General features: G+C 41.4%; 1 protein-coding gene across 4 annotated transcripts; it reads left to right on the top strand.

The window, feature by feature from the left end:
* Positions 1–1,261: 1,261 nt before the first annotated feature.
* Positions 1,262–15,525, top strand: dgke (diacylglycerol kinase, epsilon). 4 transcript variants are annotated; one of them, XM_086210743.1, is made up of 12 exons: positions 1,262–1,609; positions 1,731–1,951; positions 3,587–3,746; positions 3,836–3,955; positions 4,024–4,167; positions 4,249–4,406; positions 4,482–4,530; positions 4,665–4,778; positions 4,888–4,959; positions 9,678–9,805; positions 10,020–10,131; positions 11,849–15,525. In XM_086210743.1, the coding sequence occupies exons 1-12, from the start codon at positions 1,607–1,609 to the stop codon at positions 12,062–12,064; spliced, it is 1,497 nt and encodes a 498-aa protein (XP_086066869.1). In that variant the 5' UTR covers positions 1,262–1,606; the 3' UTR covers positions 12,065–15,525. The 4 variants fall into 4 exon arrangements, with proteins under 4 accessions (XP_086066869.1, XP_086066868.1, XP_086066866.1 ...); XM_086210742.1 differs by adding an exon at positions 11,267–11,324 and having other exon boundaries at positions 1,262–1,951; positions 11,849–11,993; XM_086210740.1 differs by having other exon boundaries at positions 1,262–1,951.
* The last annotated feature ends 223 nt before the right edge of the window (positions 15,526–15,748 follow it).

Here is a 15,748-nt window from a genome sequence, read left to right as displayed (position 1 = left end):
AAGAAGCTGTAAAAATGGGGGATAGTTTGTTTGGAGTAGTATCACACAACCACAGCAAAATGAATCATTTTGCTACCATAATGAGAGAAATTTGGAAATTTGGTCTAATAACTTTTGAAAGGATGAGAAGAGCCTCATAATTCCATCAATCCATCCATTCCTACCCCTTATCCTGTTAAGGGTTGTGTGTGTGTGTGTGTGGGGGGGGGGGGGGGGTGCTGAAGCCTATCCCAGCTGCTTCCAGGCGAGACGCGGCGTTCATCCAGAATGGGCCGCAAGTCAATTGCAGGGCCAACATATGTAGTCAGACAGTCATTCACTCTCACAGCCACATCTATGGTCAATTTAGAGTATCAATCAGCCTCGTCCCCTCAGTCTTTGGACTGTGGGACGAAGCCAGAGTACCCAAAAAGAACCCACGCAGCCACAGGGAGAACATGGAGACTCTACACAGAAAGACCTCATGCTTGGGCCAGTGCTCAAACCTTGAACACTCATGCTGTGAGGCAACAATGCTAACCACTGCACTGTGGTGCCACCCGATGATTACATTATTTATTCACATTCAAATTGGTAAAAGGCTAACTTGAGCTTGAATGAACTTTTTCAAATAGTATGTTTTCCTTTCATTTCACGTTCAATGAAAAAATAATCTGCATCAGATACAAATATACATAGATATGGACCCATCAAATTAAAAATCTTTATTCACCGATTTTTATTATGACTCAGACTTTACATTTAATCATCTCTTCCACTTTGGTTTTGCTGAATGTTTTTGCAATCATAAGTGATGTAATTGAGTCAGCGTTGTCAATACTACGAAGGTGGCTCAACTCCATTGAGTATTAGGGTGTATTTGAAGGGAGAGAGTGATTACAGACAGAAGTAATCCACAGCAATAACTATATATATGTGTATGTATGTGTGTGTGTGTGTATATATATATATATATATATATATATATATAATCACCACTAATATATATAAAATTATAGAAATTCCATATGGAATTTCTATAATTGAATTCATATACTGACCAAATATCTATGTACTGATTGTTTTTTCCGTAACTTCCTTCCCTTTTGCCTTAACTTCTCTATTCATAAACAAGAAAGATTTATTATACTATGCAAACATGCCATTTGTAAGTTCATTGTGTTATAATCTAATTAAAAAACTAATAAAACTATATACTAATAAGTCTAAAGCTGCACGCCGTTTTGCGCATGCGCCTGACAATCTAGACTGTTACGCTTGCTCTATGCTCAAAATGAACTGATGAGGTAGCTCGTGGGACCAAAGTCACGCCCTGGCCTGCTTAGAAGGGGACTGTTTTTGTAGAGATCATTTATATCCGAGTTTTCACTGTTAGGGTGCTGGCAAACATGAGGGTTACAGAGGACGCGCGTCCTGCTTTTGCTCAGCGGTGTTATTTCCGCACCTCTTACTGACTTCCGCTCCGTTAGTGTCATTCGATCGCACTCCATTCCTGAAGCATGTACGAGGACAGAGACGACGTGCAGGATGACTGCGGCTCCCGGGAGGAGTGGTCGCTCCTGTTGTGGACCTCCCTGGCCGTCGTGGTTCCGGTCATCATCACGTTATGGTGCAGTACCCAGCGCTCCAAGCGGAAGACGCACATGAAAGATTTTTTTCGTAAGAGCAAGCACGGCTGGCATTACACGGACCTGTTCACTAAGCCCACCTACTGTTGCGTCTGCTCGCAGCACATCCTGCACGGCGCCTTCTGCGATTGCTGTGGCGTCTGCGCCGACGAGCAATGCCTGCGCCAAGCTGATCGGAGTCTGCAGTGCAAGGAGATCATGGCTGCTCCCCGGCCTGAAGGAGCCATTGAACACCGCTGGGTCCGTGGAAACGTACCCTTGGCCAGCTACTGCGTTGTCTGCAAACAGCAATGTGGGACGCAGCCGAAGCTCTGCGACTCCAGGTAGCTGTAATGGTAGTCTCTAAACGTGGAGGAGAACAAACACACATAAATCATCGTGTTTACATGGTGATCTTGTGCGTACAAGCTTTGAGTCACCCACGAACACACTTCATGTGTGTCTGTGAATTCAGAGCGAGTCACACAATATTTTGGCATAATGTACTATATTGGCTGTCAGCGGGATTATGAAACTCATGCTGATTTGCAGAAAACCTGCTGTCGAGAAAGAACCCCTTGAAGTTTGGTGCAAATCAATTGTAGCGCCACCGGCTGGCAACAGGAAATTGCATGTAAATGTGTGTTTTACTTTTTCTGATGCACTCCTTATAATGGGTTCATTTCAAATTTGCCAGAAACGCCTTTAGAACTTGACAATGGGTTACTGGAAAGACTCAAATTTCATTTTTTACCATGACAATCTGGCCAATTTGAAGATTTTGCCATAGAACAGGAAACTGATGCAACTGGACTCCATATGGTTGCATTTTTTCAAAACCTAACACATTTGAGGGAACAGCAACCCACGGTGACCTGCAGATTTGAAAGCCGGCTCATTCTAAATTTTTAGTTTTACTTAGTACACAATCATGCACAGGAACAAAAGTTCACCTTGGTGGAGGTATGTAAAATTTGAGTGCTCTCCAACTTGATTTAGTAAAACTTTGATTCAGCAGTTAAAATTTTAAGTAGTTCCAGTCTTTCATTCTTTCCTTCCTTCTGTCTTTCTGTCCTTACTTCCAGATTGAGTATATACATTGGAAACTGGTCTGGTCCCCTGTCTGTATACATACATCATACATACATATATATACACACACATATACACATATGTGTATATACGTGTATATATACATGTATATATGTGTTTATACATATGCATATATACACACACATATACATATGTTTTTATGAATGTGTATATATATGCATATATATACACACATATACATATGTATATATGCATGTATTTGTATATTTATATGTATGTTCCGATTCACCGTAAATCCCAGAAGATTTAAATAAATCTGTAAATTCGTAGATGTTATGGTAAATTTGCCTGTTTTTTGTCATAAAGGCCCCATGTTGTATCTCCTAAAAAAAAAAAACCAATAATAATAATAATGACAAAACCAAATAAAATTGCCTTGTCTTATAATGCCTTTAGCAATCGAATTGAATTCTTGGACCTGCTGCTTGAACCAGATAAGGGATGCAGGATTCTGAAATGATTTGCAAAACCAAAGTGAATGTGGATTTTTACCTCCTTTCCCAATTTCATTAAAGCTCCTAATATAATGGTGTGAGTTTTATGGGGATCTTTATCAAAGATATTTACATAAGCTTTTAGTGTGATTTGTGTGCAGGATGTCTCCAAAGCACCAAAACATGTCATTTTAAATTTTGACACAATTTGTCTTGCACTAATTTTGTGACTTCTTGCAGTTTGGCAATTTCTGCTGGCCTCATTGCAATTTCAGTTATATTTCCACAATTGTGCGGCCCTAAACTGCATTAAAGAATAATCTTATTTGTTCGAGATAATAAGGAAATAGGTCAACTCCCCCTACACTGCATTTCATTTGAGTATTTGCACATTTTATTTTGGATATGTGTGTGTTCCTAACCCATCTTCAGGTGTGTGTGGTGTCAAACCACAGTGCACGATGACTGCATGGACAGCCTGGTGGACGCAGAGCAGTGTGACTTTGGAGAGTTCCGCAGCCTCATCATCCCTCCTTACTACCTCTATCGCGTCAACAAGCTAAGCAGGAGACACCCTGATGAGTATAGCAAGGTGGGTGGGCTGCTTGAGGTTTGTTTGTCCACCAGGTGTCATGCAAGGCTCCAAGCTGTTAAAGTCATGTTGGTATTGTGTTTCTGCAGCTTGCATCTTCCTACGGCAGTGGATGGACTCCCGTATTGGTCTTAGCAAACACACGGAGTGGTAACAATATGGGGGAGGCTCTGTTGGGAGAGTTTCGCACCCTCCTTAACCCAGTGCAGGTCAGTCAGGTACTTTCCTTCCATCCCTGTCCAATCCTCAGAATTTTAATCTTTTCTGTTTCCTCCAGGTATTTGACCTGTCTGAGCTAACGCCCTCTAAGGCCCTCCAGCTGTGCACCCTGCTTCCCCCTTGTTGTGTGCGGGTGCTGGTGTGTGGGGGTGATGGCACAGTGGGCTGGGTGCTGGATGCCATTGATGCGATGAAGCTCAAGGTTTGACAAGTCTGTAACTGTGGGGTACTTTGGAAATTGTGTTATTGTCTCCACCTACATGTTGCCACTTCTCCGTGACAGGGGCAAGACCAATTTATCCCAAGGGTCACCATCCTCCCCCTGGGCACAGGAAATGACCTGTCCAACACTTTAGGCTGGGGTGCTGGTTATGCTGGAGAAATCCCTGTGGAACAGGTTTTTCGCAACATCTTGGATGCAGAGGAGGTGAAAATGGACAGGTGAGCAAGTGACAGCTCTATGTCTTCATGGCCATCCAGAATTTGCAATCTTATTGCCTTTGTAATGTTTTTCAGATGGAAGGTGCAGGTGGCTTCCAAAGGCCTCTATATCCGTAAACCAAAGGTGACTATAAAATTGTAAATATGTATGTTGTCATATTGTTATTGTCCAATATTTTATCATCGTGTTTCCCTCATGAGGATGATATTTTTTTACTGAATCTGTCACAATAACAAAATATTGCACATCGTCCTCAGGTTCTGTCCATGAACAACTACTTCTCTGTGGGCCCTGATGCTCTGATGGCACTCAACTTTCACACACATCGTGAGAAAACACCCTCCTTCTTCTCAAGCCGCATTATCAACAAGGTCAGAGCGTGAAACAAATCATGTGCAAATGTTTTCTTTGTATTTTTGTATTCATTCTGTATTGTTGAGTAAGTGATTCATTTTAATACCCATGTCTCTCCGTCTCTAGGCTGTCTATTTCTTGTATGGCACCAAAGATTGTTTGGTGCAGGAATGTAAAGATCTGGATAAGAGGATTGAGGTACAATAGATGTGTTCATGTGTTGAAATGTATTCTTACCTCCATCAAGAAGGTAAAGTTTTTGGTGATGTTTGTCTCTCTGTCTGTCTATACAGTATAGACAAAGTAAGAATGTATTAAAATTTGGGGTAGATCACGTGAAGTGTAACCTGGCTACACAAAGAAACTGCTCGGTTTTTCTTGCTTTGATGTACTCCTGCTGATGGGTTGACTAGATCTCTTTCCTGATCTAACAAATGCTTTAATAACTTGGCAATGGGTTAGTGTGAAAACTGAGGTTTGTTCAACTATGTTACCAACGTGACGGACAATTTTGATATTTTAGCAAAGAACCTGGAAAATGTTGTTCCTGGACTCCACTCCATTGACTTCATAGTCAGGTGTTTTCTTAATAGTCATGTGTGATGAGACCCCAGCCTGAAGAGAGAAGCTGAATTGATCATTGTCATCGTGCGGTAGATGATCAACTTTTTGTGTATTGACCCATCAGTATCAGCTCATCCAGTTTTAGTTTACTGTAAATTATTCCAGTAGAATCTCCGTTAGAGCAGATGGAGGTTTATAAATTCCAATAACAAAAAGGGAAGTGGCATGCCTGAGATCTACTTTAATTGCCAACAGCTAAAAATTGCTTTAGAGTAGATACAGTAATTGATAAAGATCATTTTATATTGCTTCTGATATAAATAGCAACACCACGACATATACACCAGATCTATCAAATCTCTACATGTTAAAAGTATTCAACTTGACTTCACTATATTTGATAGATTAAATCAACAAGGATTCGGAAATGACCAAAGTATCTGGACTGCTTTCTCGTACACAGATAGTTATACAGTCCATCTTCTGAATTGTGCTTTGAATAATAATATGCATCACACCTTGCCCCTTTGGAATTCACAGGTGGGATTTTAGAATGGCAGAAGAACATGTCAAGATGATCTTCAACTCCCATCACCGGCAGAGCTTCGACTGCATCCCGGGGGGAGTGGGGGACATTGAGTCCAAATGGACCCTGTTCCGCTCTGCCATTGTTGAGGCAGCTGCTGTGAGCTGTGGCCACAAGTCTGCTGGGGCCAGTTGTGGTGGTAATCCCCAAACCTGCTGGTGCACACCAGAGGTGAGGGGAGCCGTCATGCTGAAAACAGAGCCTACAGGGCATGGCGGGTCTGTGGGTCTCCAGAGGCAGCCGACTGGTTCCGGTGGGCCAAGCAGTGTGCTGGTGTGGCGGTCGCCGAGGCAAAAACTCGGGCGTGAGAGGAGTTTGGTGAGGCCATGGAGGATGACTATTGATCAGCTCCGACAAGGCTCTGGAAAACCATCCATCTCCTCGGGGGGAAAGCAGCAACTTAGCAATAATAGAAAGCCTTCTATCAGCACAAGATCTGTGCCACTTCTGATTCCAGTAAACTGTTTATGGCGTTTAACTCCTTGCTTTCTCCTCCAGTTGCTCAGCCTTCCACTGCACTGACTTCAGACATGTTTGCCTCCTTTTTTACTGAAAAGGTTGCTGCAATCAGCAACCAGTTCTCTGAGCCTGACCAGTCCAGTCAGCACCAACCTTCCACTGCTGCTTCACTCTTCTCCTTTGCTCCCCTGAGCGAAGATGAAGTCTCCAGACTTCAGACATCTCAAAACCTACAACTTGTCCTCTCGATCCAATACCCACCAGCATCCTGCAGACCATTTTGCCCACTATCAAACCTGCAGTCACACACATTGTCAATTCCTCCCTGGAAACTGGCATTTTTCCTGCTACTTTTAAGCAGGCCCGTGTCACCCCACTGCTCAAAAAGCCTAATCTCAACCCAGCCAAGGTTGAAAACTACAGGCCAGTATCACTTCTGCCATTGCTGTCAAAAATACTGGAGCGCTCAGTATTTAACCAGGTCTCTGAACATCTGCGGAACAACAACCTACTTGACTCTTTTCAGTCTGGCTTCAGGTGTGACTGAAGACTGAACTTATGGTCTTTCTAGCTTGTCCATCTGTTCAGCCTCAGGTCAGTGTCCAACTTGACTCGAGCCTACTTGCGCCCACAAACTCAGCCAGAAACCTGGGTGTCATGATTGATGACCAGCTGACCTTTAAGGTTCACGTGGCCTCAGTTTCTCGGTCTTGCCGTTATGCCCTTTACAACATCAGGAAGATCAGACCCTTCCTGACCCAACAGACCACACAGATTCTGGTTCAGGCTCTTGTCATCTCACGCATTGACTACTGCAACTCTCTTCTGGCAGGCCTCCCTGCATGCTCATTCAAGCCTCTGCAGATGATCCAGAATGCAGCAGCACGTCTGGTCTTCAACCAGCCAAAAAGGGCACATGTCACCCCGCTGCTGGTTTCTCTTCACTGGCTTCCAGTGGCAGCCAAGATCAAATTCAAGGCACTTCTCTTGGCTTACAAAACAATCACAAGAACGGCTCCAGCCTACCTGGAATCCCTGATCCAGGTCTACTCTCCTTCTCGGCCACTACGCTCTGCATGCGAAAGACGCCTGGTGCTTCCAGCCCAGCGCTGCTCCAAATCCCTAGCCAGACTCTTCACTTCTGTTGTTCCCAAATGGTGGAACAAACTACCCAACTCTGTGCGTTCTGCTGAGTCCCTTTCTACTTTTAAGAGACAATAGCAGACTCAATTGTTCAGAGAGCACCTAGGCACTTAACCTGACTCTTCTCCTCTTTAGGGTAGAATAAGTCAGAGGGTCCAAGACCCAGCACTTAGTGATTATGTAGCACTACCTGTGTTGTGTGATGTTGTATGTCTGTTATATAATAATAATAAAAAAAAGGGAGGGGGGCGACACTTCTTCTGCCACTAGATGGCAGTACCTGTGACCAAATCACAATTGAAGCACTTTTGCGCTTACTATGGACTTTTCCTTAATTAGGTCTAAATTCTTGCTTGTGTTGTACGTCGCTTTGGACAAAAGCGTCTGCTAAATGAAATTGTAGAATTGTAGAACTTGCCCACACTCTTTACTAGGGCTGTAATCTCCCAGTCGACTGGTCGATTTATTAGTTGATACGTTCTGGCTCGACCAAAATTCTGATTGGTCGATTTTTTTGCCACGTTAATTTCATCAGGAGGAAAGTACCGAAAGCACCCCTGTTTCACAGATAGCGATCTATCTTTGAACACCCCCCTTGTTTTTGCTATTTTGGACTACCCGACCCGCTAGAGACAGACAGACTGAAGAGTACTAGAAGGCCAACGTCTGGTGGTTTGATGAATGTATATTTAATTTTGACGGTTTCATTTAAAGTCAGTCCTCGTACACCATGTCAAAGACATGTGCAGCATGGCAGCATTTCATGAAAATAGATAATGGAAAAAAAAGTCGAATGCAAAGTTTGCAAACAACAGTTTGTATATCACAGCTCCACTACAAACACGACGACGTATCACCTAGAAACGGTAAACCAACTTGTCCACCTTAGGTTGCCCCCTCAGTTTTGAGTATATGAACAGATCAGAATTGATATTTCAATGTTTTAGTCTAATAATTGTTTTGTTTTAATTGTAAAAATTCTTACCGTGGACTTGCCTTTTGTGTTTAAGAGTAAAGTTTTAATTTAAAAGTCCATTTGTGTCTCAGCCGTGATGCTGAGCTCCTGTGTTCAGTCTCGCTCTGTGCGCAGGACAAATGATAGTGTCGGTCAATTATTATAACATGACAAAAACAATTGTTTAAATATTCCTCAACAGGTTTTTTGCTGATAGTTGACACAGTATATTTTTCATATGTAAAATTAGTCGATTTTTTGTCAAAATTTGAAGGCTTCAGTCGACCAAGAATTTCTTAGGCAGTTGTTGTTTCAAGGCAGTGAAACAACTCCACGGGTCCGGTTGATAGTGAAACCTCAGATTGAGGAGGAGCAATGTGTTTTTTTTGTCCCAGCCATGGAACCGTGGATCAGCTCTTTACCCTTGCAAGGACACAACAGGGGCATGGGAGTTTGCCCCAACCAGTCCACACGTGCTTTGTGGATTTGGAGAAAGCTTATGACCGTGTTCCCAGGGGCATCCTGTGGGGGGGTAGAGGTTGGCAAGAGGATGTTGTATGTGCTTTTTGCGGATGACCTGGTCCTCTTACCTCTATCAAACAACAACCTCCTTGAGAGATTTTTTGGGCATGTCAAACCAGGAGGAGGCCTTGGGGCTGACCCAGGAAACGCTGGAGGGATTATATCTCTCGGCAGGCCTAGGAATGCCTTGGGATTCCCCTGGAAGAGCTGGTGGATGTGGCTGGGGAGAGGGCGGCCTGGGTCACCTTGCTGAGGCTGCTGCCCCCATGACCCAGACACGAATAAGCGGAGGACAATGAAGATGAAGATTATAGAATGGGGATGACCTAGCCCAGAATTAATGCTTGAAATAATCCCTATTCCAAAACTCTGGGCTGATTTTTTACATGACTATACTTCATGCCAAAGCTTATCTTCCTGACACTTAAAAGGTACTCCTCAGAAAGCAGATATGAGGGATCCTGTTTCAAGATCATACATCCATTATCAGAAGTTCCCTAACTCTAATATGTTATCATTGACCTGAAACATCCAGATTGGTTTGGTTTTCTTGAGAACATTCTATGTACCCTTATGTCCTCTTTCTGTCGCGCTCTCAAATTGTCATATGTAGAAATTATTACTATACAGGGAAGAGTCATAGCAATCCTAATTACATAAGTGTGTCTGTCTGTGTTCTCACTCCAGCTGGAGTTAGATGGTGAAAGGATCGTGCTGCCTAGTTTGGAGGGCATCATAGTTTGTAACATTGGCTACTGGGGCGGAGGCTGTAGACTCTGGGAGGGAATGGGTGATGAACCCTGCCCCCCCACACGGTAAGACAAACAAGGCATGGGAAACAGATGGAGCTGATTGCTACCATTATTGCTAATCAGCTGTCTGTCAGATTATTGTTCTAACAATAAATGCTGTAAAACAATAAATAACAATAAAATCAGAAAAACTGTTATTTAGTCTTCCATCTGGGGAGGAAGCTGGGTTACTATGGCAACCAGACTTGAGCAGTAACATTTTTGTCTCTTCATGCAGGTTGGATGACGGTCTACTGGAGGTGGTGGGCGTCTTTGGGTCCTTCCACTGTGCTCAGATCCAGGTGAAGCTGGCCAACCCTGTTCGACTAGGACAGGCCCACACTGTCAGGGTGAGGAGATAGCTCACACACACTTCACGTAGTGGCTGTTGAGGAAGACAATAGCTCACCTTATCATCACCTTGTTTTAATGTGCATTTTTGAAGTATCTCAATAAGGGGGGTAGAAATTCCAAAACTAAAAAAAATCCTCTATTTTGCAAAAAACATTTTTACACTTGCTTGAGGTGGATTTTTGACTTGTTTGAAATTAGTTAATGCACAAATTGTGAGATGGAAACACATTTGGTGATTAAGTTCCAATGTAGTAAACAGTAAAAACAGATAGGTATGAAATAATGAGATCAAAGTATTCCTCTGTTTCATCGTGAAAAAAATGATGCATACAAAAACATATGCATATGTTCTCAGGGTGACTACTTGTTTTGATGATGGTTTGTAACCTCCACTTCTACATTTTATTCCAGCCATGTTAAGCTACATTGCCTATACCGCCATCATCCAACAAAAACTATTGGAGTTTATCTACTCCACCCACTTCATGGAAATGCACATAATTTATCTTTCTTTTTTCTTTTCACGTTGAGATGAAAATCAGGCTAATGAAGAAAGATTTTTTTCTCACTTTCATTGATCTCATCAAACCATTGAGCTGATTTCAGCTCATCTGATTAAGTTTTTCTACAGTCATTTCAGATGTTTAGGAAAGAGTCCACAAGTAAACAAATGCCACCGCATGGCACTACCTAGTCCATGGTTTTGAAAAACATTCCTTTGCTGCATTGGCATGAACTTATTTTTAACTTTAGGTGTCCTAGTGCATGTTATATTCTCCTTAAACTGGAGAAAGTTGGAGTATGTCTCATAGATTTAAGGCAAGTGCAGGGGACCAGTGGGCGGCGTGGCTCAGACGTAGAGTGTCTGGCTAGCAATCGAAGGATCGCTGGCTCAGTCCTCATCCCGGGTGACCATTTCCAAAGTGTCCTTGAGCAAGATACTGAACCCATAATTGGGTTGAGAGTAAATTGTATCCATTTACCATTAATCATTTGTGCTGATGATATTTATTATATGAACAGTTTTTATTTCGAAAGCAACAAATTATAACAGAAGTGATTTCATGTAGACCACACTCCCTGTACATTACAGGTGAAGCAGATTATGTGAGTACTCTTGTTTTGTCTTAGCCTCTCCCATGTGGTTCCTGGTGACTGGACTGAGAATACACTTTTCACTGAAACTTGGGTGAGTCAGTCAACTTGGTGAGGGTTGTGTGAGGAAATGTCCCATGTCCCACATGGAAGCAACATCTGGGCTGCTTACTATTCCTTTAGGTTAAGCTATATGAAGTGTTTCACAAAGGGATCTATAGGTCAGTTGAGGTTGATGATAGTAACCTGTGTTGTACAGTCAAACAGAAAACTTCTGTGTAGCAATGGCAACAAAGTTCAGTCAATCATATTAATCGTGCTGGTTGCAATTCCTTCTGAGCAGCCTGTAAACAAAAGACAAAAACAAAACCTACAACAAACAGCACACATGCCAATAAGTCTAAAGAAGGGCTTAAAAATCGAAAAGAATTTAAATGAATAAAACATGTTCCATGACCTACTGCACATTAGAGTCTTGACAGCAGAGAGGTTTTTTTTTTCTGCCAGCAGGTATGACTAAACAAATTCCCCATGGCAGCAGCGACAATTCAGATGTCAAGTTGCACCAGTTTTTGCATTAAAGATATATGACCAAATTGACAATGCCTCCCTCCTCAGCTGGTCCTGAAGAACTCCACGATGCCGATGCAGGTGGATGGGGAGCCATGGGCCCAGGGCCCCTGCACCATCACCATCACCCATAAGACCCAGGCCCTCATGCTGTACCACAGCGCCGAGCAGACAGATGATGACGAATCAAGCACCTCCGAGACAGAGAGCCCACACCCTAATGACTCCCCCAGGCCCCTGGGGCAAGCCTCAGTTTGTACTTGATCCACTGCCCCACATATCATGTGCTCTCTTTTGCTTTCACCTTCTGTCCTTTCTTTGGTTCAGAGTGAAATGACTTCTCATTTGTTACAATACCAATGATTTGGAGTCACTCAGATCCAGTTGATCACAGGAAATGTTAAATTTTTCCTGTGTAATTCCTCATTGTTATTCAGAGGGGTTGGGAAAGAGCTCAGGCAACCCCCTTCCCCAAACACAGGTGCAACTACCAGAAGCAGAAGGATGTTTTGCAGAAAAAATAAAGTTTGACTGCATGTATCCCTTGTGCCATATACAGTGAGGTATGTATGTATATGTGTGTGTGTGTGTGTACACATTTATACAGATACACACATCTCTCTCTCTCTCTCTCTCTCTCTCTCTATATGTATGTATATATATGTATGTATATATATGTGTGTGTGTATATATATATATATGTGTGTATATATATATGTGTATATATATGTGTATATGTATATGTGTGTATGTGTATATATATATGTGTATATATATGTGTGTATATATATGTATATATATATATATATATGTATAATATATATACACACACACACACACACACACATATATATATATATTATGTATGTATGTATGTATGTTCCAACAAATGAGCTGTGTGGACTCACACACAAACCTGCAGCCACACGGCCCTTTACTTAATTGGTTTGACACCCCTGATGTAGAGGCTTGGCTGAGGGGCAAGCAAAGCTTACTGCCCTGATGAGATTTTGTATATCATAAGAACACAATCCGCAAGAGTATTACAATAAACAGAAAACACATTTTCTACAGGAAATCAGACTGCTCTTGGGATACAGTGGAACCTGGTTAAAATATTTAATAATTCCTCCATTCAGGTTTTCCATGGATAGATTTTTAGTGTCTACCTAATTTTTTCCAAGATGAAGCTTTAAAGTGTTTGTGGGATGTAGCAAGATGTCTGTTTAAAACTACAATGTGTTGTCTATCACTGGATGTTTACTTAATGATGCACTGTCTCAAAAAGGTTGCCATACTCTCGACTCGTGTGACAATTCATGAAATTCTAATCTATGTTCCTGCAGCTATAGGAAACATTCTGATTAATTGATGGGTTGAAGTTACTGCCAAGTCCATGTTCTTTCTGCCGGAAATCTTATTTTACCACTCATCATATGTCTTCCTGTTTGTTTATTTTTGTTGCACTGGTTTGGCAATTCAATTGCTAAATACACTATGTAGGAATTGGGTGATGTTGAGAATAATAACTGTTGATGAGATTATGTTGTCCCATGTTTGTTCTTATTTAAATATGCAATGGACAACATTTACGCCTGTGCTCCTGCGTTTGGTGATGACACACATAACGTGTTATCAGCGTGTTTCTGCTATTGGTTCAGAGATCCTTAGCGGTTTGCCAGCTAACTCGCTGGAATGTAAATGTTATGAACATTTTGGACCTGATGAAATATTTCACCACTATTTTGGGGTAAATTTAGACTTTAATGCTGCACCTTTCTGAAAGTTGTTTGGGTGTATTTGTTTTTTTTTTTACCAGCAGGATCATTTGCATGCACATTACTGTGTCATGGTCAGGTGACATTGAACTGACCATTTAATTGTTTCTTTTTATATCTGTTAAATAGTCTATATGGAAGGAAGGAGAAGTAATTCATCCAATTAAGTTGACCTTAAATTGCAAAATATTTGCAGTTGTTGACAGCTATATTGTCAATGTCTGTAGAATGGACAGCTGAAGTCGCTTGATAGCTAGAACCTTTGGAACATGCACATTCTGACAACAAAAGCAAAGGGTCTCAATATCCCCTCTGTTTTCTTGATGAATGTCTTCTTGCTCAGTCATGTTTTCTCACTGTTACCTTATGTTTTTACTGGAGTTGTTTGGGTTGCACTGAATTTGCTTTAACAGTGTATTTATGGGCAGGATTATTAGCCATTTTGGCGGCACAGTTCTAGTTTGTTTTGTGCTGTATTTTAGAGCTATTCATGGTCCCTAGACGTTGAACAACATTGATCCTGTTAATAATCTGAGTATGCATCAAGCACTATCCACCCAAAATTTATATCTCCTGCGTGTCAGAATGACTCTGTATGACAGTAGACCAGTAAGAAGAGTAATCTACACATGATAACATGATAGGTTTCAGGAAATCAGACCTAATGAATGTTGACCTGTGACAGATAGATGTTTAATCAAGTTTGTTTAATTTCCAGAATAGCAAAGCCATATCCCACTTTTGTGATGTTCAGCTTGAGGAGTTATGAGCTCAAGTTGCTGACAACCAAGCCCACTTTATGTCAAGGAAGAATATTAGACAGCCATTGTTCTGAGGACACAAGGGCCAGTCTTAATGACTTCAGAGAGTTACTGATCTGGCTAAAGAAATGTCTGTGTGAAAAAAGATTGATCTTTTTGGTTGTTGTTCAGGATGCCCCTGATTCATTTAAATATATATTTCCTATAATTTATGTTGTATAGATTTTAAATACTACACCATTGTTCCGGTCAGGCAAATAGACTAATTGTCATATTATCCTATTGTATGCACTATCCTTGGCTGAAGTTATTTGCTCTTGCCTTATGCATTTACAGATGAGCTGATGCTTACATTTCACTGTGTTGTGAGTACCAAATGCTTAAAAAGCTATATGTACTTGTAAATGCTTTCCTTTTGGCTGTCAACTATCTGTAAACCCCAGTGACCATCCTAAAGACTGATAAGAATGTGTAGAAAATGTAAAAGTGTCTGACATCTCTTCTTTTAAAATGAGACAGGTGTTGTCACAACTGTAAAGAACAACTGTTTACAAGAACGCTAGTAAAGACTTTAGTGACTTTGCCACTATGGTGTCACACTGATTTTTGACTCAACTGAATGTACTGAAGCAATGTTTTGAATTGTTTCTGAATTTGAGCACATGCCCATAAATATTTTCATATACCAGTATCACTGTGTTTTGATTTAAGAATCAGGGAAGACTGCTCCTATTAACCTCCCTGTTAGATTAAAAGAACTATCACATAAATAACCATATATTTGGATGTGGGTTTTTTTTTTTTTTTACATTTAAAAGAAAGGGGAAGAACTACCTGGATCAAAACAGGCTGGGGGTCAATGAGGTGCTCCTCAGAAGCAGATGAACTTAAAACAAATGGAAAACTTGGCTTTAAATGTTGGTTGAGTCTGATTGATGCAGGCAACCATTTAAAAATGTATGAACCCTGTCTTAATTAGCCCTATGACAGATGTTTACTTCAATTTTTTGCTTTGAGCAAGGCAACACAAAAAGCCAAACATATGCGGACAACAGCAACATGTGCCATTCTGTCTGCAACAAAAACACAAACAATATATTGTCTTTATGTATGTTAAATAATGCACTCACATTTAAACATAGTTGGTCATCCAGGTCAGAGACCCTCAAAACATCAGAGACTATGTTCCCACTACTTCAAATAAACATGAATAAGTATGGGACTGATTTCAATTGTCATTTTTATATTCACAAGCTGTGTGTGTGTGTGTGTGTGTGTGTGTGTGTGTGTGTGTGTGTGTGTGTGTGTGAGTGTGAGTGTAAGCGTTCGTTGTTTGGGACAAGTTGAAATTGTATGTGTGTGTGTTCGTGAGTGAGTGTTCACGTGACCGCGCAAGGAGGCAGTGCAGG

This window comes from Aulostomus chinensis, chromosome 8 (assembly GCF_037954235.1).
Source record: "Aulostomus chinensis isolate RoL2024-O1b breed Wild chromosome 8, RoL_Achi_v1.0, whole genome shotgun sequence".
Taxonomy (NCBI): Eukaryota; Metazoa; Chordata; class Actinopteri; order Syngnathiformes; family Aulostomidae; genus Aulostomus; species Aulostomus chinensis.
This window is presented reverse-complemented; position numbering and strand designations above follow the sequence as displayed.

Bases quoted from the DNA above. Each gene is read 5' to 3' on its own strand.
- dgke (XM_086210740.1), top strand. From the start codon at position 1,500: ATGTACGAGGACAGAGACGACGTGCAGGATGACTGCGGCTCCCGGGAG. The intron at 1,952-3,586 runs GTAGCTGTAATG...ACCCATCTTCAG, and splicing joins CCGAAGCTCTGCGACTCCAG to GTGTGTGTGGTGTCAAACCA. The intron at 4,779-4,887 runs GTCAGAGCGTGA...CTCCGTCTCTAG, and splicing joins CAAGCCGCATTATCAACAAG to GCTGTCTATTTCTTGTATGG.